At 46.3% G+C, this 23801-nt stretch overlaps 1 protein-coding gene across 1 annotated transcript in view; it reads left to right on the top strand.

The window, feature by feature from the left end:
* CD2AP (CD2 associated protein) overlaps window positions 1-20681 on the top strand; it is a 137537-nt gene extending 116856 nt beyond the window's left edge. The window contains exons 15-18 of the mRNA XM_074991355.1: window positions 1268-1357; window positions 2797-2981; window positions 3908-3971; window positions 16268-20681. Coding sequence (XP_074847456.1) covers window positions 1268-1357; window positions 2797-2981; window positions 3908-3971; window positions 16268-16309 — 381 coding nt within the window. The 3' untranslated portion in view covers window positions 16310-20681. The remainder of the gene's footprint in view (window positions 1-1267; window positions 1358-2796; window positions 2982-3907; window positions 3972-16267) is intronic.
* Window positions 20682-23801: the final 3120 nt, after the last annotated feature.

Genomic DNA, 23801 nt, shown 5'->3' with positions numbered 1-23801 from the left:
GAAGTTTTCTTTTCAGTTTCGAGGTCTTCCTGGTTTGCTTTGATTGTTCCTCATTGTTTTCCCTGGGCTTGGACAATGGCTGTGTGCTTGAAGGCAGTCTCATCTGGGTGGAGAAGTATCTCAACCTGTTTCATTGCTTTGCTTCTCTGTTGTGAGGGGACTCTGAAGTGACATTAGTTACAATTACAATTTTTGTTATACAATCACATACTTTCATAACTATAACCTCTATGCTTATCTTATGACTGAGTTCATTGCATTGCAAGTTTTCATAAAAGATCCTTACCTATTCTATTCTTATAACAAAATAAGTTGATTTAACTGCTTGACAGACATCTAAACCTTTCTTTTTTCCCCTTGAAGTGTCCCATTATCCAAGTCCTCAATCTCTTCTAACTCTTAAATGTGTTTGTCTTGTGGTTTTATCCAAAGAACACAGTAAACATCAGGGTCTCATTTTGCTCAGCATTGCAGAAACATCTACAGTTCCTGCTCCCTGGAAATGATAGCTAGTTTAACAAGCATTTGTGGGCAAGGAGGGAAGTGTTAAAGAAATAAATGTTTAATATTTTAGAAATCAAGTTAACATTATGGACTTGTCTACACTAGCTCCCTACTTTGAAGGGAGCATGGTAAGTAGGGTGTTGGGAGTTTATTAATGAAGTGCTGCGGTGAATATGCAGCGTTTCATTAAGCAAATCACACCCCCCCCGGCAACTTTGAAGTGTTGAACTTCAAGGTGCTGGCTTGTGTCTAGCCGTGGCTCACCCATCGGTACTTCAAAGTTCCCAGGGTACTTCGTAGTACCGGCAGGTGAGCCACGACTAGATGTGAGCCGACACTTTGGGGGCGGAATTTGCTTAATGAAGCGCTGCTTATGCACCGAAGCACTTCATTAATAAACTCCCAACACCCTGCTCAATTAATATGCTCCCTTTGAAGTAGGGAGCTAGTGTAGACAAGCCCTATAAGTAGTATTTCTGAAAATATGTTTCACTTACTGCGCTCATTACTCTAGGGAGAGTCTATAGTTTTATCAAGATAAAGTCAAAGTCTAGACCCTAGAGAAGTAATAGTAATAAAAATAACAATGGTGGTAATAAGTACATTCAAAGATTATGGGATCCATTGAAAAAGGTCTTGATTTGGAACTGCATCCGCCTATTGACTGCCCTGTTGTATTCCACCCCACTGACTAGTTAATGTAAGCTTGTTTAATCTGTTCTCCACATATTCTGTTTTACAGTGCATGGTTTTTGTTTTCCAGCCAACTCAAAATGAAAGTATAGAAAAAATTATGAAGGTGCATAAAGAGGAGGAGGAAAGTGCCAAACCAAAGCCATCTGAAGTTAAAAAGGTACGAAGCTGAAATGATTAGATATGCATATCAGACTGCTAGCAAAGCCATTCATTTTGATTGTATGTGCACATGCTGATTAATGCAACCATACAGATTGCAGATAGCTGCAAACACAAATGCAGCCATACAGATTATTATTTTTCAGATAGCTGGTAAAAACTTCTGTGAATTTTACTTCCAAAGTGAATCTGATGACAGGAGGCCAGGGTTGCCAGTGAGCATTTACAGAAAGATGGGGAGCATACTGAGTGGGCAACCCAATTTGAAGAGGGATGCCAACCACTTCCCTCACCTCAGGGACAGCATCTCTAACCCCTAGCAGGCTCATCTCTCTCATGGGACAGCATTATGAAAAGAAGTGCTTTGTGCAAGGGAGGGCTCTTAATGTCAGGTGTGCTGCTCCCCTGGAGTAAGGTTACTCAAGTTACTAAGACTCTGTGGCCATGTTCTCATACTGCAGCCTGCATCAGCTCCCCAGCCTTGTTCATTATTATATTTTTATTGGGGTAGTGCCTCTGAGCCCCAGTCATGGACAAGGTGTTGCACAAACAGAGAAAAAAAAGATGTTTCTACTCCAAACAATGTAGTCTAAGTAACACTTGTGATATAAGAGGCAACTCTGTTAATTGAATGAGTTCCTCAAGGCAGCTGGAGGGTTTAGCAAATGGTACTGTACACGAAGCAGTCACAGACTGAACCTGGCATAGCACCTTTAATAATGGATCTCCCATGACCAACATGTTGGTCTGGACAATCCCCTCTACTAAAAAAGGACCTCTGATTGGCTTTGATCTGCATGATTATAGACCAGACTTATTGGCTGGCCAGCACAGGGTGTGTTCCACACAAGACAAATATCCCTGGTGCACCCAGGACTTAGGGATTGAGAGTCTGCTGGTCCCTATGGTGCTTTCCCACATGTTCTGTGTTCAGCTGTGCTTTACAAGAGTCCTGCTGTGGGGACTGAGCATAGCCACCCTCAGTGTTTAGGAGCCAGTCAATTGTGTGAGGTCAATGCTAGAAATATTCCCCATCTTCACAGATGATCTTTTCTTAAAAAGAACTTTGGAGTCACTTCAGTCACTTCTTGAGGTGGTAATTCTAGCTCATGGGATGCACATGAAACAGGCTTCTTACCCTTATGCATCCATTACTGGCAGAACATAACCTGTCAGAAATATGTACAGGTTTGTAAAATGGAGTGCTGTTCCTGTCACATCTCCTAGTGAAGGAAAAAAAACAAAACAAAACAAAATATAACCTGAAATGCCCAGAGTAAGTAAATGTGCAGTATGTTCTACAAAAACCTTTTGCAAGTGGGATAGTTCTGTTTACCATGAAATGGTATACAAGATGGGTTGAAACAATTTGTGTGAGATGTATGTTCTCCCAATTTTTAGTGAATTCATTGTTGTATTTTAATTGATTTCTTTCAGCCACCTCTGTTCACTTCACCTCTGTCTGCATCTCTGAGACCAAATTCTGTTATACTCAGTTCAGCTCCTGGAGAAATCCCTGTTAAAGACCAAATAGATGATGGGAAAAAAAATTCTGTGGATGATCTCAGGGCTCAGATTAGTGAGTTGTTGAGTATAGTAGAAGCACTGAAACAAGACCACGGGTAAATATTATTTAATTCCTCTCATCCTTTAGTTGAATATACTTAGCTTCTCTTCCAAATATTGTATGCTGAAAATTTTCTTTTCAAAGGTAGGTTTTTCATGTAGATTGCTCTTGAACTTCATTAAGCACTTTGCTCCAGAAGTTCGTCTAGCAGGCTCATATAATGCATATATATTAATTGTTATTGAGAAGTGTTGCTGAAGTTGCATTCTACCTCCTTCTTTTCCTTTTGGCTACAGTTACACTACAGCACTCTGTCAACAGAAGTAGCTGCCAAAAGAGATTTCCCAGCAAAACTTCTGTTGATAGAGTGGAGCCACACACTAAAAGCAGCTTGAAGGACCATGCTGTTCTGGCAACAGATTGGCCAGACTGCCTGGCTGGTCTCTCGACAAAACAGGCACCCGGAAGCACAGCAGACAGAGCTGTCCATTATTGTGGATGCCCTGTCTGTCGAAAGAAGGCCCCACAGAGTGTCCACACAGGTTTTTTGTTGACAGAATCTGTCAACAGCAGATGCGTTATGGCTGCTGGCAAAAGTACTGAGTTTTGTCGACAAACTGTTCACAAAACACATTTTATGTATGCAAGCTCCATAAGTTTTGTTGGCAAAACTCGCTAGTGTAACTGTAGCCTTTGTATTTTTCCCACTTACCACTGTTACTAGCATTCCTTGAACAGTTAATCTTCTTGTAAACAAAAATAGAAGTTCTTGTAACAGAGTAGGGGTCAGAAATGCTTTTTCAAAATTCAGGTCAAGATGCATGTAAAAAAAACCAACCCTCTGAAGTGGCAGTACTGTCCCAGCTTTTTACATAGATTGTTTGTGAGACTAATCTTGCTTGGAAAATTTTCCGGCACCATAAGATATACGTTCATGGGTTCACTTGCCAGTAATATTGTAATTTTGTTTATAATTTATAGGAAAGAACTGGAGAAGCTAAGAAAAGATTTGGAAGAAGAGAAGAAGATGCGAAGTATCTTAGAGGTAATTTTAGTAATAAGGAAAGTGGATTGACATGTGCATACAATATTCCAGTGTTTCCCGAGTGGTGTTCCACAAAGTGAAAATAAGGGTTCCACAAGAAAATGATTGGGGTTGGCAACCTGTAACTCCAAGGATTCATTTGTGGCTCTGGACGCTGCCACTACTGACTCCTCTGTGGCTTCCTGCCCTGCTGCCACTGAAACGGTAGACCTAAACTTAATTGGTTTAATGGCCAGCGGGGCAGCAGCAGGGATCTGGCCATTTAAACCAATTGAACTGAGTGCCATTATTTCAACAGCAGCAGGACAGGGAGCCATAGAGAGCCCCTGACTTGCAAAGTAGCTGGTGTGCATGCAACGGGGGCAGGGCAAGGGGAGCCAATGACTCTCTGGAAGGGAAGGCAGACAGGTTCTGCGGTTCCTGTGTTGTCCTCCCCTTTCATTGGCTGTGACTGACCTCACGTTACCATAGGGCGGTCAGTGAAATTGGACCCTCAGGACTAGAATCAGGAGCAGTGGTGGCTAAGGTAGGTTCATCTGCCATGGGAGGAGCTGACTCAGGCAGAGTTTGTTCAGGTGGGGTTAGTCTAGAGGCCTCTTTGGGTGGAAGGGTTATTCCAGGGGGCCAGTTCGGGGCTGAGGCAGGTTAATCCTGGGGATGGGGGGAGCAGGTTTGAGGCTAAGAGGGGTTAAGCCTTATATATGATTGTTCTTCTTCGAGTGGTCCCCGTGGGTGCTCCACAATAGGTGTCTGGCTCGCCCGGCACCGCAGATCGGAAATCTTCCAGCAGTTTCTCCTGGATTGCGCATGCGCCAGCGCGCACCGCCCCTCTGTGTGCCCCCGGCCGTGTGCACGATCCGGTCCCCCCAGTTCCTTCTCAACCGCCATCGGCTGCAGACAGAATCCACTCAGGCTAAGGCCAGAGTCAGATTACTTAGTGGTTTTTTTCCACATGTAATTTGTTGTTTTCGGTTATTAAACAAAAAAAAAAAAAAAGAGAGAGAAAGCAAAGACAAAGAGAATATCAGCAAAAAAAAAAAGGAAAAAGAGAGGAGCGGAGAAGAGAAAAGCGGACGTGAAGGCCATTTAGGCCGCCCGCTGCCGCAGGCCGGTGATCACTATTTGGGGTGGAAAGGCACGGATTAAGTGCTAAGTACCCTATTAACAATAAAGGACTCACCGCAATGGCCTCTTCAGGTTTTACAAACCAGGAGTCATGCCGTGAAGCTATGCCGGCCTCCATGGGGCATAGCGAAGGCATCCGATGCCTGGGGGAATTATGGCTACCCGGACGTGTTCTCACTGTGCTAAGCTCACAGTCAGGGCCAGGAAGGACAGAGCGATGAGGTGTAAAATGCTCTTGTCGATAAGGCTCTCCAGCCGGACTTGCCAGAGAAGCCTCACCCAGAAGGGCCCTCTGGATTGCATAAGAGGAGGGTAGTTTTTCTCTGACCCCCTCAGTGCAGAAACGAAGGAAACTCTCCCTGGCTTGATCCTTGCCGTGCGTTTGCAGCGAGCAGGACGAGCGGAGCACACAGCCACCAGCCGCATACTCAGGCAAGCGGCAGCACGCATGGCAGAGGCTGAGCCGCCGGTTGTACAACAGCCGGCACGCGCGGCGCCTAGAGCGTCAGCCAGGCAAGCGCCGGAACCGGCGGCATTGCCACAGGCGGCACAGACCCCTGCGGCACCAGCGGTGCAGGGGCGCCAGGCACGGAGCTTGCAGGCACCGGAGAAGGATAACCGCACGGCACCGACAGTGGGGCCAAGATCCCTGGCACGGGAGGGGGCGGTGCCGACCCCACAGCGGAGGGGCAAGGCAACATCAAAAACCCGGCACCGCAGTCCATCTCTGGACAGGGCTGCGCTGCTGTTAGCACCAAGCCCTCCCCCTGTGATACACACACTGCACCGAAGGCCTGTGTCTCCACCGGCCCATTCAGAAAAAAGAAAAAAAAAAAACCTCCTTCTCCGTTCCTCCAACCAATGTCACCATGGCTTGGGCCACCTTCACCCATGCTGCCATGGTCGTCCTTATCATGCTGGACACAGACAAACCACATGCCTACACCCAGGGGCAGGTCACCCCTCCGGCCGCTCAATACCTCCGTGGGCGCTCCCGATCGGGGACGGAAACACAGTTGTCTCAAGGGGAGTTAATTTTAGAACCCCGAGACTTTCCTTCACAATCCTCCAGCGAGCAAGTGTATCATCGACTGCAGGAACCCGAGGGTTCGAGGGAGGTTTGGCTTAGTGGTTCCTCCTCATCCTCCCCAGATGAGGCCATGGCCCTTGGGGATGTCTCTCCCCCAGATGACCTTAAACAGTTTCAGGAGCTGTTTAAAAGGGTGGCTTTCACGCAAGACATTCAAACGGCAGAGGTGCAGGAGAAACATCACAAACTCCTGAAAAATTTGAGACCCCCGGCTTCATCCAAAATGGCTATTCCGCTGGACGGAGCCATTCTGGAGTCAGCCGCTACTATATGTCAGACTCCGGCCTCTGTTCTGCCTACGAACAAGAGAGCGGATAAGAAATACTTCGTCCCGGCAAAGGGCATGGAGTTCCTCTTCAGTCACCCACAACCAAATTCTTTGGTGGTCGGGTAGTCCCAGCAGAGGTCAAAGGCTTCTCAGTACAAATTGGGGGGATCGGACAAAGATGCTAAGAAGCTAGAGCTGTTTGGCAGGAAGGTATATTCCTCTCCTATCCTGCTATTGAGAGTGGCAAATTATGGGCACACCTAGCAAACCATAATTTTGATAATTACTCCGGGCTTACTCCCCTCATGGATCCACTTCCGGAAGATAAAAAGCCAGTGTTAAAGGCGATTGTTCAAGAGGGCTACGCAGCATCGCAGACAGGAGTCCAGATTGCCCTGGACGTGGCGGACATGGCGGCACGTTCAACGGCTACAGCGGTGGTCATGCGTAGAGAATCCTGGCCCCAGACGTCACGTATCTCGAGGGACCTACAGGCGAAGATCGTGGACCTTCCCTTTGATACACAAAAGCCGTTTGCAGACTCAACCAACTCGGTCCCTCACTCCAGTAAGGACTCGAGAGCTACACTTAGAACCTCGGGCATTTATACTGCCTCATACAGGAAGGAAAAATTTTATCCTCAGCAAGGACGCTACGCTTACAACCACAGCGTGCGCAATATCAACGGGTCTACGGCCCAGGGCGCTATCAATAGCGGCAACAGTGCAGAACTCCTAGGCGACGTTCTCAACAAAGCCGTACGCCCTCGGGTCAGGCCCAAAGGCAACAAGTTTGATGGGTATGTCGGGGGGCTGCACTATCAATACCCCCGCTCAATGCCACTCTCATCTCATGTTCTATCATCGCCTCAGACCGTTCCACTCCCAATGGCAAAAGATCACCACAGACATATGGGTGCTGGAGGTCATAGCCACGGGTTACGCGATCCCCTCCCAGTCGCTTCCACCGACGAAGCTTCCCACCAGGCCTCACCTCAGGGACGCTGCCACGAGGCGAGGCTCAAGCAGAGGGTGACTCACCTTATGTTCATAAGGGCGGTGGAAAGAGTGCCGGAATAATTCCAGGGGAAGGTTTTTATTCACGCTACTTCCTACCAGGGAAGAAAACAGGACACTGGAGGCCCATCTTAGATCTCGGGGCCTCAACCGTTACTTGCACAAGCAACGGTTTCGAATGATCACAGTTGCCTTGATACTCACGGCACTGGACGATGGAGACTGTGTTGCAGCACTCGACTTACGAGATGCTTACTTTCATATAACAATCCACCCAGCACACAGACGCTTCCTCCGCTTCACAGTCGGCCAGGAGCGCTTCCAGCACAGGGTTCTTCCATTTGGCCTCTCCTCGGCCCCCAGAGTCTTTACCAAAACCCTGGCAGTGGTGTCAGCCTACCTGCACAGACAGGGGGTGTTTATTTTTCCCATATCTGGGCGACTGCCTGCTAAAAGGGACCTTGAAGGCAGAGGTCTCATGCATGATATGCGCCACAGCGGACACGTTTCTTCGTTGGACCTAGTCATCAACCTCGCAAAGTCAAAGTCCAAACCCACACAACATATAGAGTTCATAGGGGCACGCATAAACTCTATCACAGCAAGGGTGTACCTACCCGACGCCCGCTTCCGCGCAATCAGTTTGCTGGTGCAAGTCATTACATACAGCCCCATGGTGCCGGTCTTTAACATGCCTACAGCTGCTGGGCCACATGGCGGCAGCGACGTTTGTGGTACAGAATGCCAGGTCGCACATGTCAAGCCTGTAGCATTGGCTGGTGAGCGTTTACAAACCGGCATCCCACACTGTCCACAGGTTGTTGTCGCCCACAACAGAGGTGCGCAGATCCCTGGCGTGGTGGGAAAACCCTGAGAATCTGGTAGTGGGGGTGCCTTTTCACCAACCACAAATTTCTATTTTTCTTACTACTGACGCCTCCCACATGGGATGGGGAGCGCACATCGGCGACAAGGTAACGCAAGGGCTATGGTCCCCTGCGGAACAGACACTGCACATATCTATACTGGAGCTCAGAGCAGTGTTCAAAGCCTGCAGACATTTTCGAGATTACCTACATGGCACAGTAGTCGGGATTCAATACCGACAATACCTCCACTATGTTTCTACATCAGTCGACAAGGGGGAGCACGATCCCCTGCCCTATGTGCGGAAGCACTCCAATTGTGGAATCGGTGCATCGCCAACAACATAACGTTGAAAGCCTCGTACTTGCTGGGCGCTCACAACGTGAATGCAGATCAGCTGAGCAGGCGCTTCGCAATCACGCACGAATGGCAGATCCGCTCCCATCTGCTACAGTGCATTTTTCGTACATGGGGGTTTTCCCCAGATCGATCTGTTTGCCACCCAGTGCAGCAACCAAAAAAAAAAAAAAAAGTGTCCCCAGCACTGCTCCAGAGCAGGACGCATTCATGTTTCATGGAAGGGCTCCCTACTTTACGCATTTCCCGTGCAGCGCTTATCCGCAAGGTCTTGCACAAAGCCAGAAGGGAGAGCGCTCACATGATACTAGTAGTCCCAACGTGGGATCGGCAGCAATGGTTTCCCTTGCTTCTGCGCATGTCGGACTGCCCACCACTACCTCTACCGGTGGCGCCGGACTTACTCACCCGGGCTCAAGGGTCCATACTGCACCCGCACCCTCAGGGTCTGCACCTACAAGCATGGCTAATCCATGGCTCAGCTCCTTAAAGAGCACATGTACGGAGGGAGCACAAGTCCTGGAATGTAGCCGAAGGACCTCCACCAGGAGGACTTACAAGCAGAAATGGACTTGATTCACAGCCTGGTGTTCCGCCAAGCAGTTAGCTCCCCTTGACGTTCCTATACCTGTAACACTAGAATACTTATTGGACCTCAAGAGAGGCGGGCTTTCTCTATCCTCGTTAAAGGTCCACCTCGCTGCTATATCAGCCTTTCGGCATACAGAGGAAGGGCCCACGGTATTCGCCCATCCTATCGTTACCAGGTTCTTGAAGGGGCTGGTAAACCTGTACCCCCCCTTGGAAACCGCTTCCACTATCGTGGAATTTGGACTTGGTGCTCAGCACGCTATCAGGTCCACCTTTTGAACCATTAGCCACAGTTTCCATACGTCTCTTTACGATAAAAACAGCCTTCCTCCTTGCAACTACGTCAGCCCGCAGGGTGAGTGAGCTCGCTGCAGTGATGGCAACACTGCACTGCACAGTATTCTCAAAGGAGGTGGTAACCTTAAGGCTGTGCCCAGCCTTTGTTCCAAAAGTCTCTTCGGAGTCCAATCTTAACGAGCCAATAGTTTTACCCTCGTTTTACCTGAAGCCTCACAGCTCCAGCAAGGAGGCACACCTGCATCTCCTAGATGTGAGGAGGGCGTTGGCCTTCTACACAGACAGAACTAAGTCCTTCCGGAAAACGGACAGGCTTCTAGTCTCTCTCGCTCCCGGGTCAAAAGGAGAAGGTCTCTCTTCCCGGAGAATCTCAAAGCACATTGTGTCCTGTATAAAAATGTGCTTCGAACTTCAAAAGACTCCTTTGCTGGCCCCGCCCAGGGCTCAGTCCACCAGGGCGGTGGCGGCATCAACAGCCTTCTTCAAGGGCATTGCGTTAACAGACATCTGTAGAGCGGCGACCTGGTCATCCTATGACACCTTCGCCAAGCATTATGCCCTGCCTCAGGTATTCTAAGAGGATACCCGTCTGTCGACAGCAGTCCTCTCGGGAGCAAGCTGCACATAAACCGATTACCCACCTCCTTACTTGGGTTACTGCTGGGTAGTCACCTATTGTGGAGCACCCACGGGGACCACTCGAAGAAGAAAGATAAGTTACTCACCTGTAGTAACGATGGTTCTTCGAGATGTGTCCCCGTGGGTGCTCCACCACCTGCCCATCCTCCCCGCTTCGGATCTCTGTCTAGTGTTTTTCAGGAGCATCCGAGGCGGTTGGTCAAGGAACTGGCGGGGACCGGATCGTGCACGCGGCTGGGGGTGTACAGGGGGGTGGCGCGCACTGGCGCATGCGCGATCCAGGAGAAACTGCTGGAAGATTTCCGATCTGTGGTGCTGGGCGAGCCCGACACCTATTGTGGAGCACCCACGGGGACACATCTCCAAGAACCATCGTTACTACACGTGAGTAACTTGTCTTTGTTAGGGCTTCCACAAAATTCTTTTGAGTTTAAAAGTGTTGTGTGGCCAAATAAAATTAGGAAACACTGCAATATTCTAATAACACTGGAGAGCTGATGAAACCCTTTAACAGTCCTGTTTGATCTGCCTTATTAGCATGAATCTGAATGATTGCCTAGTAAAGCAGAAGTTGGTATGAGGAATTAGATTTTATACGTGGAAGATTCAAAATGAGAAAAACCCAATACTCCCATTTGCAAAATAGAGGTTAGTCATGCGTGTAGGTTTGGAGTAGAGTTTAGTAATATGCACAATAGACTTTTTCTTTGTCCTTGAGCTCCTGAAGAAGGCAGCTTTAAGAGGCTTCTGTTAACCTATCATGAAACCTCTTTTAAGCAATGTTGAAAATCACAAATATGACAGCTGAGGATAGTGAGAAGTCAAAATCTGAAACATCTGTTTTTTAAAAAATGGGGGCGAACTTTTGAAAATGTCGATGTTCTTCAGATTTTTTTTTTTTAAATTTCAAGGAATAGATCAGCTGTTTTTAAATATTCTAGAAGTCAGTAAATCAAAATAACATGCTGTTGGCATGTAGCTAAATATGGTCTATGGTTACACTACAGTACTCTGTCAACAGAAGGCACTGTTGGGAGAATTTTCTCAACAAAACTTTTGTTGACAGAGTGAGGCCACACACAAAAGCCAATTAGGGGAGCACTCCACTCTGTCGAGAAAGCAGCCGGACTGCCTGGCTGCTTTCTCAACAAAACAGGCACCAGGAAGCACAGCAGATAGAGCTGCCCACTGTTGTGGATGCCCTGTCTGAGAGAAGGCCCTCCCAGAGAAGCCACACAGCTTTTTGGTCAACAGAATCGGGTGGCAGCAGCAGCTTTGTGCTTCAGAGCTTTGAGGCAGAGTGCTACCAGCAAAAGTGTTGTGTTTTGTCCAGTTACTGTTAACAAAACACCTTTTATGTGTGCATGCTCCACGAGTTTTGCTGACAAAACTAGAGTTTTGCTGGCAAGACCAGCTAGTGTAACTGTAGCCATACAGTACAGTGAGCTTTTAAGATTTGTTTTTTCTTCAAGCTGTGCAGGAAAACATAGCCTTTTGCAGGGAGACATTCTGAGTACATATCACTTCTGAATATGACCTGCACAGCGTAGTTGATATGATGGGTTTACCTCATCCTAGGTGAACCTTTATATACAATCTTATTTTTAGGCAGTTACAAAAGGGACCCTATGTAAAAATATCATTCAGCATTGCAAATGGTGCAGTTTCACAAATGTGAAGAAACCATGGATCATATTCCATTACAAGTGATTTTTTACTAGAGTATCTCCATTGTAACCAGTAGAGTTCTGTCAGATTAATAGCAGTGTAACTAAGATCTATATATTCCACATTATTCTTTAGGGTTGGTAAGAAATTTTGTACATGATCCATTTTAGGAAGAAAGTCTAAGATGATGCACCAGCGCATACAGTCCTGCTTCATAGAGGTAGCCATGCTAATCTGTTAAAGCAAAAGCAACAAGGGAGTCCTATGGCACTTTAAAGACTAACAAATGTATTTGGGCATAAAGCTCTTTCATGGGCTGGAACCCACTTCCTCAACTGTCAGGCAGTGTCTACACTACAGAATAACTTGAAGTAGAGCGTTTATGCACAAAATGCACCCCCTCTTACTTCGAAGTAGGCTTCCCCCTACTTTGAAGTAAAACATCTACACTCAATTAGCCCCCTCTTCAAAGTAAGGGGCCAGGAAATGATGCAGGCATGGGGTTGCATGGCTGACAAACCCTTCCGGGCTTGCAGCCAGCTGATCCCTTAGAGGGCCCCTTCCAGCACCCCCACCCTGCACATGGTCACGATTGAGGCTGCAGACAGCAGCAGAGAACGTGCTGGGGAGAAGAGCCAGAGACCATGCCTGCTCACAGCCTCCCTGAGGACGATGTCCTTTCTACTCTGGCCAGCCTGCTGGCTATACTGGTTGTCCTGCTTTTTCAGTGGCATGGCCGAGTCGCCCACATGGGACCCAGCCTTCAGGCACTGTCCCTGCCCCTGCTGCCTCTCCCCTGAGGCCCTGCCATCTGGTGCCGGTGGGCCTTCGCCTCCAGCACCAAGTCGTGGGACCACCTGGTGCTGGAGGACTGGGACGATGAGCAGTGGCTGAGGAACTCACATGACCCACCAGACATTTGAAGACCTCTGCCACTGGCTCGCCCCTGTCCTCCAGCACTGGGACACCGGGATGCAGCCAGCGCTCCTGGTGCAGAAGAGGTTGGCCACCCCCGACAGCCTCTGGTCCGTTGGCCACCAGTTTGGAGTTGGCAAGGCCACCGTTGGAGTGGTGATGCTTGAGGTAAGTCTGGCTCCCACCACAGACCCACCCGGGAAGAGGGATACTGGGAAGGGGGCAGGAGACAGGGGGGCCTCCCAGACCGTCAGTCATGGATGTGTCACCGCCCCCCACCCCAGCAGGTTGTCTGAGCCATCAACAGGGTGCTCCTGTGATGCGTCGTGGCCCTGAGGGACCTGAATGCTGCCCTCGCCGAGTTTGCAGACCTGGGCTTCCCCATTTGTTTTGGTTGCCCTGGATGGGACGTACGTGGCAATCCGGGCTCTGGACCACATTGGGGGCACCTACATTAACAGGAAAGAATATCACTCGATGGTACTCCAGGCCCTGCTGGACACAAGGGGCTGTTTCCTGGACGTGTGTGGGGTGGCTGGGCAGGGCCCATCATGTCCGGGTGTTAAGGAATTCATGGTGGGGGTGCCAGATGCAAGAGGGCAAGTACATCCCCCCTCAGGAGCTCCTGCCTGGGGACATCACGATGCCCTTCTGCATTGTGGCTGATGCCGCATGCCTGCTGCACCCTTGGCTTATGCGGCCCTATACCGGATGCACCACGGCGGCTCAGGACACCTTTAACAGTCGCCTCAACCATGCCAGGGCACGGTCGAGTGGCGTTTGGGAGGCTGAAGGGAAGGTTTTGCAGCCTCCTCACCAGGCTGGATGTCAGCCTCCCAAACGTCCGCACGGTCATCACCACCTGCTGTGCTCTCAACAACGTTGTGGAGGGTCGGCAGGAGTCCTTTATCCAGGACTGGGCTGTTGACCCAGGGGCCAGCTACGAACAGCTGCCCACTGCCCTGTGCTGTAAGGCCCAGAGGGATGGGATCAGGGTCCAGGAAGCATTGTGCCAGACCTTTATGCAGGGCCTGCCCTGTGCCTCCCAGCCACACTCTGCACCACGACATGCTCTTCTGCATTCGGCACCCCAGTCATAAATTTCGGAACACCCAGACGTTGTGGGTGCGATGGGCCTCCCCACTCTTCCACCCCTTACTCACCCTCACTCACCCTCTCCCACTGAGCATCAGGGACATGGGGTTAGGGTGGGAACAATAAACTTTGTTTTGGGTAATAAATGTATTTGAGAAAACAAAACAGAACAATGTTTGAAACTATTTACATTGCACGGGGGGAACAGTCCACGGGGTAGGCCGGGGCCTAGGTGGGTGGGCTGAACTGGGAGAAGGGCTAGGATGGGAGAACGGTTAGTCTCCTGGAGGCATGGGGGGCTGGGAGCCATGTCAGCCATGGCTGCCCCTACCACCCTGGGCCTGGGGTCCTCTGCATGGGTGTGCCATGGGCTTGGCCTCCGCAGGGTGTATGGGGCAGTTGCTGGGGCAGGTGCACCTGCCTTGGACAGCAGCCACTGAGCCAGCTCGACACAGGCGGCTGGTGACAGGTCTGCCATGCATTGGGCATCTGCCTGAAGGTAGGGCGGGGAGTGCTGCAGGCCATGCTCGTGAGGGGGCAGTAAGTTGGGCTAGGCAGGCAAACAAGTGTGCAGGCTGCCGACCAGCCAGTCCCAGAGCACCCCGGTCATCTCCCATACAACCACCCGGTTCGCAGCTGTCTTCTCATCCCTTCAGCGTAGTCTCTGGGAGGCCCTGCTGCGGGGGGGATGCAGGTTGGGGCAATCGGGTGGCCTCCCGGCCCACTGCGGCCTGCTCTAGTGGGATGCGGTAGCTTCCCGATGATGGACCTGTGGAGATAGAAGGGGACAGGGGGATGGCCTGTGAGTGCTGGGTCTGAACCCCGGGGGGCAGGGCCCCTGCTGCACTGGCCCACCTGACGGCCCATGAGCCCTGTGGTATCCCGGGTTCCCAGAGGTTCCTGCCTGGCAAAGGTGGGCCTGTGTTCCCTCCCCTCCCCTGACCCCAGGCGTGTGAGCTGTAGGGCTGTTCCAGGGGAGGCCCTGTCCCCAGCCCTTGCAACATCCTATTCACCCCATACGTACTGGCTGCAACCTCCTGGGGCTTGGGCTCAGTGAGGCTCTGCTGGGTGTCCCGAAGGGAAGGGTGATGAATGAGGGTCCTGTTGCTGGAGGCCTCGTCATTGCCCTCGGTCTCAGCAGGCCACTCCCCGTGCTGGGGACTCATGGTGCCAGAGGAGCCCATCTTCTCGTCACTGCCCTCTGGGGTGAGGGGGGGACCTGCTGAGTTGACCAGGTATTCCGGGGTGGCCACCTCCCTCGGTCTCAGCAGCTTGTGCAGCTCCCTATAATGGGAACAGTGCACGGGTCATGCTCCCAACTGGCTGGCAGCATCGTAGGCCTTGATGTATGTGCGCCGCAGTTCTTTTACTTTGATCCTGATGCTGCTGCCAGTGTGGTCGGGGTGGCCCTGGGCAGTGAGGCCTCTGGCCAGCTGGTTAGAGACCTTGGTGTTTCTCTGCTGGAGGCTGGTCTGGTGAAGGACCTCCTCCTTCTACAGAGCAAGGAGGTCCTTCAGCTTGTCCTTGGTCCAAGGGGGTCCCCTCTTGGCACGGCTCTTGTCTGGGCACTGTGAGCCCTTGGACTCCTTGTCCGAAGCCCCCGGGGGGAGGCAGGAGGGATCCTGGCATCCTGCTGTGGTGGCCAGGGCGTGTGGAGACTGGGTGCTGCATCAAACGGGCTGTCCAAGTGGGAGCTCGTGCTGCCCCTGCTTGTGGCACAGTCTCAGCTTCCTGCCTGGGATTGCCAGGGAGCTGAGTCCTTATGGCGGCTGGCAGGGACCATAGAGCCCTGCCTGGGCTGGCTAGACTGTCTGTCCTCCAGGGGGTGCTGCTTCGTTGGCAGACTGCTTACGTTGAAGTAAGGAGTGCAGAGCATCTACACACACTTTTACTTTGAAGTTAAATTTCAAAGTAAGCCACTGCTTCATTCCCAGGAATGAACTAATGACTTCAAAGTTAGCCTCCCTTACTTCGAAGTAAGGAAAAGTGTGTGTAGATGCCCTGCATGTAAGTAGCATCTTACTTAGAAGTTAACTTCGAACTAAGTTTGTAGTGTAGGCACAGCCACAGTCACGTTATGCAGGAGTTATTAAACAATTGAATTCAGAGAACAAACTTGTTCTGTGGGATACTTTAATCATAACCAATTTATTCAATCCAGTTTACCATATTAATAGGCAATGTGTATTTTAAATGGCTGCTTAGTAGTATGTTGTTAAATGCATGCATTTTTAATAACTGTTTAGCATACATTGCAAAGAAAAATTCAACGGAAAGATTAAGATTTTTGTGAAGTGTCATGTGAATTAAAATACAGATTATGGCAATATTGGGCAGTTCATTATTTTCATGATGTCTTTTTTTGCAGGCTGAAATAGAAAAACTGAAGAAAGTAGTCATGTCCACATGAGTCAACCTTCAGGAATTCCAAGTCATGATACAAATAGAACTGACTTTTTTTTTTTTTCCTTTTTTTTTACTTCAGAATAATGAATGCTGGTGTTCAATGGGCTTGGGGGTCAGGGGGAAAAGAGTAATATAGTCTTGTACTCAGAGAAATAAGAGAGAAAAAGAATGATGTAATTTTTTTTGCCAATATAAAAGAGGCCTTATTTCTTATCGTGCTGGAAAATTGCAGACCTTTATTTTTCTGGTTTGCTTGAAAATACTACTGAATCTGTATAAAAAGAAGAGGGAGTTCTTAATAGATTTTTATTGAATACTTGTAGTGTAATTTTTGAAGAGATCTATACTATAAATAGGGTGATATATCTTTACAAGTAATCTGTAAGATAGTCGATTGGGCGGGAGATAGTAGCCTAATAGTATCTGTCGTCAACTTTTCCCAAACACACAAAAGGGAATAATAATATTTGTATATTTTTTTAATTTTAGCATTCTCCCCCAGGATTACACTGTTGTGCCTGTCTGCAGTGAGAGTATTAGTAATATGCTGTTTTATAATTTGAGAGATGAGACAAGAACTTGGTAATGCGATGTGGCAGATTAATCACCTATGCGCACTATAATTAAGGATCTAATCAAAATAGTTTCTTAAATGGAAAACATTTTGTCATGTGCACTATAAGATTCGTAAAAGGGTATTTAGGATTCAACCATGAAACTATAGTAGAACAAAGGTAATTGTTAAAAAGAGGAGAAAAAAAATCCAGAGTTACAACAATATCTATCCTAAGCTAAACCTGTAGTGCCTAGATGTCACTGCATACAACATGCAAAATCAGCTTTAACTCTGGATTTTTTTGTTTTATTAAATTTAGATCTAGCTCATCAATTGTCATTGGTTTGTTTCTTTTTTACAGTAATAGTAGTATTAAAAAAGAACATTTTAAAAGCTTCCTTCATATGAATTGCAACTTTCAGAGTCTTCAGTCAGCCATATGCATATACAAACACTTTAATACAGTCTTTAAAATTAGGTTGTATTTCCTGACAAACACTGATGGCCCCAGAAAAATCACTTTGGGCTCTTATGTAAATATTAAGACATTTTAAAAAGAGTATTACTTATGCCATAAACTGTAAGCTCTCAGTTCATTATGTATCTCAGTACATTATGTAAATCAAAATTTAATGACATTTTAAAGAAATATGTATTTTTACAAGATAGATTGGAACAGCTTTGGATGAATCATTGTGCTGATCTCCAACGCAATGTCTTTCATGTATTCTCCATGGAAAAAGGTTGAAAACTTGCAGGTCACATTGTACCTAACTCCTGGGTGTCATGCAAACATCCAGGTAATAATTACTGAAAAACTGTTCCTCACTTTTTTCCTCTCCATAATTCATGTTTTATTTATGGTATCTATAGTTGATACAAATTGACAATACTTCCAGGTTTTTAAATAGAAACAGCAGTTAAAATACATTGCTTCAATTAAGCAAAAACCATCCCCGTCTCTGATTGACCTAGCAGCATATAGCAAGCTCCCTAGTTTGCCAAGCTCACCAATGAATTATCTTGGCTTGTAAAACACCATTTAGATTTCTGTCCACAAGTACCATAGGAATAGTAATGTAGATTCATGAAGTAAAGCAAAAATGTTTAATAAATCATGAGAACACTTTTCCATATTTGGTGCATTATAAATGGCAAACATCTAGAGTGAATTATGTGATTACATTTTTCATAAAATCTCATTAGTAAATATGCGAATTTTAGGATATCTTTCTGACAGACAGTGCTAACAAGCTGGTTCAATATTAACTTTTTAATTGCCTTGATGCATCAAAAATGAAGACTCAACCCAGAACTTTGTATCCAGGAATAATGGGCAGCAGTAGTGCTTTCTATCAGACACTAAACTTTGCATTTAGAACTCTTTTACCTCTTTACCTAAGTCTGATGCAAAGCAAGAAACAAGTTTAATGAAATAGGAGTCTATTTTATAATCTCTTCACTGTGACCACAGTATAAAACAAGTTCTAGACAGGTTGCTGTTTGATGATTTTCCTGTCTGCACTTAAGCTTGTAGCAGATGAGCAGAACAAGACAATCAGATGAATCAAACATTGAAAGGTGTTATAATATGTGAATGGCCTTTTTTGCTGTAGCAATAATTGAGCAAGTGCAATGACTTGATTTAATAAAAAATCATCTTCTAAAAGTCGCTGCTATGAGTGTTTTTAGCCATAAAAACGTCAACTGGATACGTCTTGTCTATGATGAGTATTAAGTAATACAGTGGAGGTGGAAAGGGTAATGTTTATACAGAAGTTCCACAAAATGCAAGTTCCTTAAAGCATTATGCTTCACTGACTTGTTTACAGGTGCTGTAAAAGTCATGCATGCTACCAAAACTCCAGCAAATAAAACAAAACAAAGCACAGTTGATGTTTGCTTTTTTGTTGTTCTACAAGGAAATTTTGAATTTTGTCTTAAATGTATTACAGCAGAAGCTTGAAAAGAGTTGTCAAATAAGGAAATTACCTTCTGTTTGCTTTTTTGCAACAGTGTAACACTGTTAAATCATATTTAGCTTGTGAGCCACAATGACCCCAGATCCCTTTCTGCAGTACTCCTTCCTAGGCTGTAATTTCCTGTTTTATATGTTTGAAATTTATTGTTCCTTCCCAAGTGGAGTACTTCACATTTGTCCTTGTTGAATTCCATAGTGCTTCCTTTAGACCATTTCTCCAGATTATCCAGATAATTTTGAATTGTAGTCCTATCCTCCAAATCACTTCCATCTCTCCCAGTGTGGTATTGTATTGTCCATAAGCTTTGTAAGATTATTCTTTATACTATTTTCTAAATCTTTGGTGAAGATATTGAACAGAACTGGATCCAGAATTTACACATGCTGGACCCTACTTCGTGTGTCTTTCCAGTGTGACAGCGAACCACTGACTACTCTCTGGGAATGGGTTTCCAACCAGTTATGCACCTACTCTTCACAGCTCCATCTAGGTTGTATTTCCCTAGGTATTGCTATCTACTGTATCTTTCCTTTATGAACTGAAATTCTCAGCTTTTGATTTTGTGACAAAAAAGTTGACTTTTTTCTGTGGAGATACAATAAATACTTACTGACCAGCCCTAGAACATATGTAGATGCCTTTTGCCAATAATGAATCCTACCTTAGAGGAATTTAAGGAGGTATAATTCCCTCTTTTGCTTATGTGAAGCAAAGCTGTTATCTTCCTCATGGAAGAGTTAAGAGGATGTTCAGTTTCTACTCCTGAATCTGGGTAGTTATACTGCATAGAAAAGTGATTCCTGTTACTTCCTTGTGTTCTTGCTATGTTGTTAGATTTTGTTGTTTCTGTGATGAATCAGATAACTGAATTGATTAAACACAAAAGAGTCCTGTCGCACTTCAGAGACTAACGATCTAATTTATTAGGTGATGAGCTGATGAGCTTTTGTGGACACATGCAGTTCTTCAGATCTGAGAAGTCCTGATCAGGATTCCTTCAAGATTTTCCAGATCTGAAGAAGTGGGTCTGTCCCACAAAAGCCCATCACCTAAGATATTATTTTGTTAGTATGGCTTTGATCTGAAGAAGTGGGTCTGTCTCACAAAAGCTCATTGCCTGATAAATTATTTTGTTAGTCTTTAAAGTGCTACTGGACTGCTTTTTTGAGCTAATGCAGTGTTAACCTCTAAAGTGCTACAGGACTGCTTTTTGTTTTGTGAAGATACAGACTAACATGGCTACCTCTTTGAATCTGATAAGTACATTTCAGATATAGGCCAAGCATTATCTGTATATATTTCAGATAAGTTGGCCACATCTCAGATTTCACCACATTGGGAAAAAGTAACATGGAGTTATTTTAGGGACTGTGAACCAAATAAAGAAACAAATAATGGCACAACAAAGTAGTGTTGTTCTCTCCTTCACTGTAAGTTTTAAATAGAATTCCCAGACAAGAACAGAGTTAAAATGTTAAGAACTGTCAGAAAAGCTGATCTCTTCAGTGATATCTATTGTTCCTGATCCCATAAAGCCAATATTTGCTCCACTCTGTGTTTGTGGGTTTTTGGTTTTTTTTTTTGTGTGTTTTGAGGGGTTTTGTTTTTAAATCTGTGATCCTGATTTTAAGGCTAATGAACATCTGTCTTCTAAGGTCGAAAATCCTATTTAAATCAGTTTACCTCTGAGCACTTTTCTTGCTTAGAATGCATATGTTAGGCGGGTGGAAGAAAGTGAGAAATTAGATCATCTACTTCCGATATATCTAGTGCTTTCCTCACAAGATCCTCCTTGCTCATTTAAATAGTGCCCTTTCAGTTATAGGTTTGGAAGTACTTTAAAAAGAGGTGAATAAATTTGATTATTACTTATTTACAGATGATGAAACAGAAATTTGTGATTTGTTACTAGGTCATTGTCAGGGTTAGGATGAGAACTTAGGCCTCCTGAATGTAAAATGCATGCCTAGTGCATTAAACACTATATGTCTCATTAGAGCTCTCATTCTTCTCGGCTTCATTTATGTAAGCCACAAAATTCCATGATGACTCTCTAAATCCATGGTATGCCCACACTTTGAATACTGTGCGCAGTTTTGGTTGCCCCATCTCAAAAGCAAAGTATTAGAATTGGGAAAGGTACAAAGAAAGGTACAGAGAAAGGCAACAAAAATGAGTAAGCTTGTGGAACAGCTTCCATAGGAGGAAGGATTAAAAGGATTGGGGCTTCTTATCTTGGAAAACAGATTGCTAAGGGGAAGAGAATATGATAGAGGTCTATAAAATGAATGGTGCAGAGAAAGTGAATGCGAGAGTTATTTACCCTTTCACATACCACAAGACCTAGAGGTCACCCAATTATATTAATAGTATTTTATGGTGTTTTAGTGCTGTACCTTACACACTCAGTGTCAGAGTGGGAATCAGCCTTGACACCTCTGCTAGAGAGTTATGCTTTTCACAAGTTCAACTCAACAGAGAGCTCAGTGGTTTATGGGACCAGTACAATGGTGGTAATGCCATGTTCTCTAATAACTGCTCTCATAACACGTCTCCCTTTTTTTCCCCATAAACACAGGCATCACAAATGAATGTATATGGTTCGTTGCCCACAACATTGTTAAAGCACATGAAAGAGGGGTGTACTGTCATACCACTCTGTTAGGTGGATCTTTATGCTCTGGACTGACTTCCAAATCTCATCAGGCTTTCAGCAGGAAGAATATTGGAGGGTTTTTTTGTGTGTTTGGCAGTTATAGGAGGCTGTCAAGCTCCCCCATTCCAAACTGGGCTTTGGTAAGGGACAAAAATCCCTGTGTTCCATATTACAGGAATCAGTGAAACTGTATGCTGGCAAATGGGTTCTAAACAACTCTGTACCATATGCTTCATTTATACAAAAGCTCCAATGTTGACAAAAATACTGCAGGGAAGAGCTTTGCTTTTTCCATGGGGTTGCACAACTCCAACAGCAATGTCACGGGGAGCACATTCATTCCAAAGCAAGAACTTCTGAAGCTGTCCACTGCTCCCAAGTCATCAATTTTGCTTTCCCAAAGCTCAGAGCCATATAGACCCTCTTGGAGGGTCGTAGTGAACAGGTTGGTTTTATTTTTGGCCTTTTCCGAGGAGCTGAGGCTTTTTTCGCTCACTTTTGAAAAGATCAGTAAGTTGGAGAAGATCACTTCACCTTGCATTAAACTGGCTCTTTTCAGACTGATTCTACTCTTGGTGCCTAATCCTGTAAGCTGATCCAGGAAATTGCCACACCCTTCGTGATATACAGTAAACCCTCAATTTTATGGACCCCGGTTTAGTGGACTTCCGGACCAATGACATCCTCCCTCTTGTTCCCGAAATCCACTGGAGTCTGTAAGCCCCACCCCGCCCCCATCGAAAAGTTGCGACTTACCACTACTGTGCTTGGAGGAGCCACCACCTCCTCCATCAAGGCCACCACGCACTCCTCCCACCAGGGGTGGGACATGTACACAGACAGACTGGCACTGGTGTATGTGCCCTACCCCTGGTGGGAGGAGCTCCAGAGGTGGGGTGTGCTGAGCTGCATGTAGCAAGGCCCAGCCACGCAGTAGGGTCCAGTAGCTCTCCCAGTGGCAGCATCTCTGTTGAATGGCATGGTTGCTTTTTTTTTTGGTGAGGAGGGGGTGCTGGTGCTGGGGGAGCCTAGTGGGGGTGGGTGGGCAGTAAACCCTTGGATTTAATGGACTTTCAAGAATAGCAGACACCCCTCCCCCCGATTAGTCCATTAAATTGAGGGTTTACTGTATTGCAATTGAAGTAGTCTGCAGTATCCCACAGGAAATACGCTTAGGACATTTGTGATGTCTTATTGTTCCAGTTAAATTCTAAATATCCAATTTACATCTGAAAATGCAGATTTTAAGGCTGCCTTCTATATACTAAATTGAGGCTAGAACGTCTGCTTTTTCAGCCCACATCTCAAATCAGGCGTGCTTTTAAATATTTTGTACTAGGTCATTCAGTGGATTTTGTCTGTTGTTTGCCTCCTGGAAGCTTGGAAGTATGTTATGTTCCAATGCTCATATTGGAACTTGCTGTAAAAATCTGATGATGTGCTACTCCAATTTGTTTCACCAACTTAGAGCCCATCACCTGATCCAACGTGGTCTACTGGTACAATCCATTTGCTTCACATGCAGCATTCAAGTGTGTGAGAATTTGTCAGAAAGAATGAGCCTTCTTTACTGGCTAGACAGATTCCTTTGCCAAGAGTTGTGGGACACATTGTGTGCCCAAGCAAAACTTGGAAGCAGTAGGTAACACTCAACACTAGGCACAGAACTGGGTGATATTTTTAAAGTCAAAGGAAAGTCTTGCTGGCTAAGAAGCTTAAGGGTAAATAAGGCTGGTCATGTCTGTGATACTGAGGCTGTAGCTAATTGGGGGGATATCAGAAAGAAAACTAGGGCAATTAACCATTCCACAAGTTTGATGGTAGCCACAGAAATATTAGGAACTGGAAATGGTAAAGTTCCAGTGGGACCTCAAATCCATCTTGTTAATGCCCAAGCAGATTGTTCTCTGTGGTGTGTTACCTGCACTTTGTCTTATTTACTATTAAATAACTTGTGTAAGGGCTGGGGACCTTCACAACCTCCTTTGGGATACTATTTCAGTCTGTTTGCACATGGTTAGTAGGTGTTGTTCACACTAAATTTTACTTCATTTACCACAAGTCGTGTTCATCGTGCACATTCCTACCGATTCCTTCTGTCTCATGGGCAGTTACTGCAGCACTTATTAATGGTTACCACCTTAGCTATTGTTTAATCAATACATGCTGCTGGAGCAGGGTGAGTGCGAGGAATAGCTCAATGGTTAGAGGAGTGGCCTTGTAACCCCATGGTTATGAGTTTAATCTTTGAAGGGGGCCTTTCAAGAGTCAGGAATGATGTTGTTATATACTGCTGTGAGGG

Source organism: Carettochelys insculpta, chromosome 3 (assembly GCF_033958435.1).
Source record: "Carettochelys insculpta isolate YL-2023 chromosome 3, ASM3395843v1, whole genome shotgun sequence".
NCBI classification, from domain to species: Eukaryota; Metazoa; Chordata; order Testudines; family Carettochelyidae; genus Carettochelys; species Carettochelys insculpta.
The sequence above is the reverse complement of the archived record's forward strand: the minus strand, read 5'-3'. Positions and strand labels throughout refer to the sequence as shown.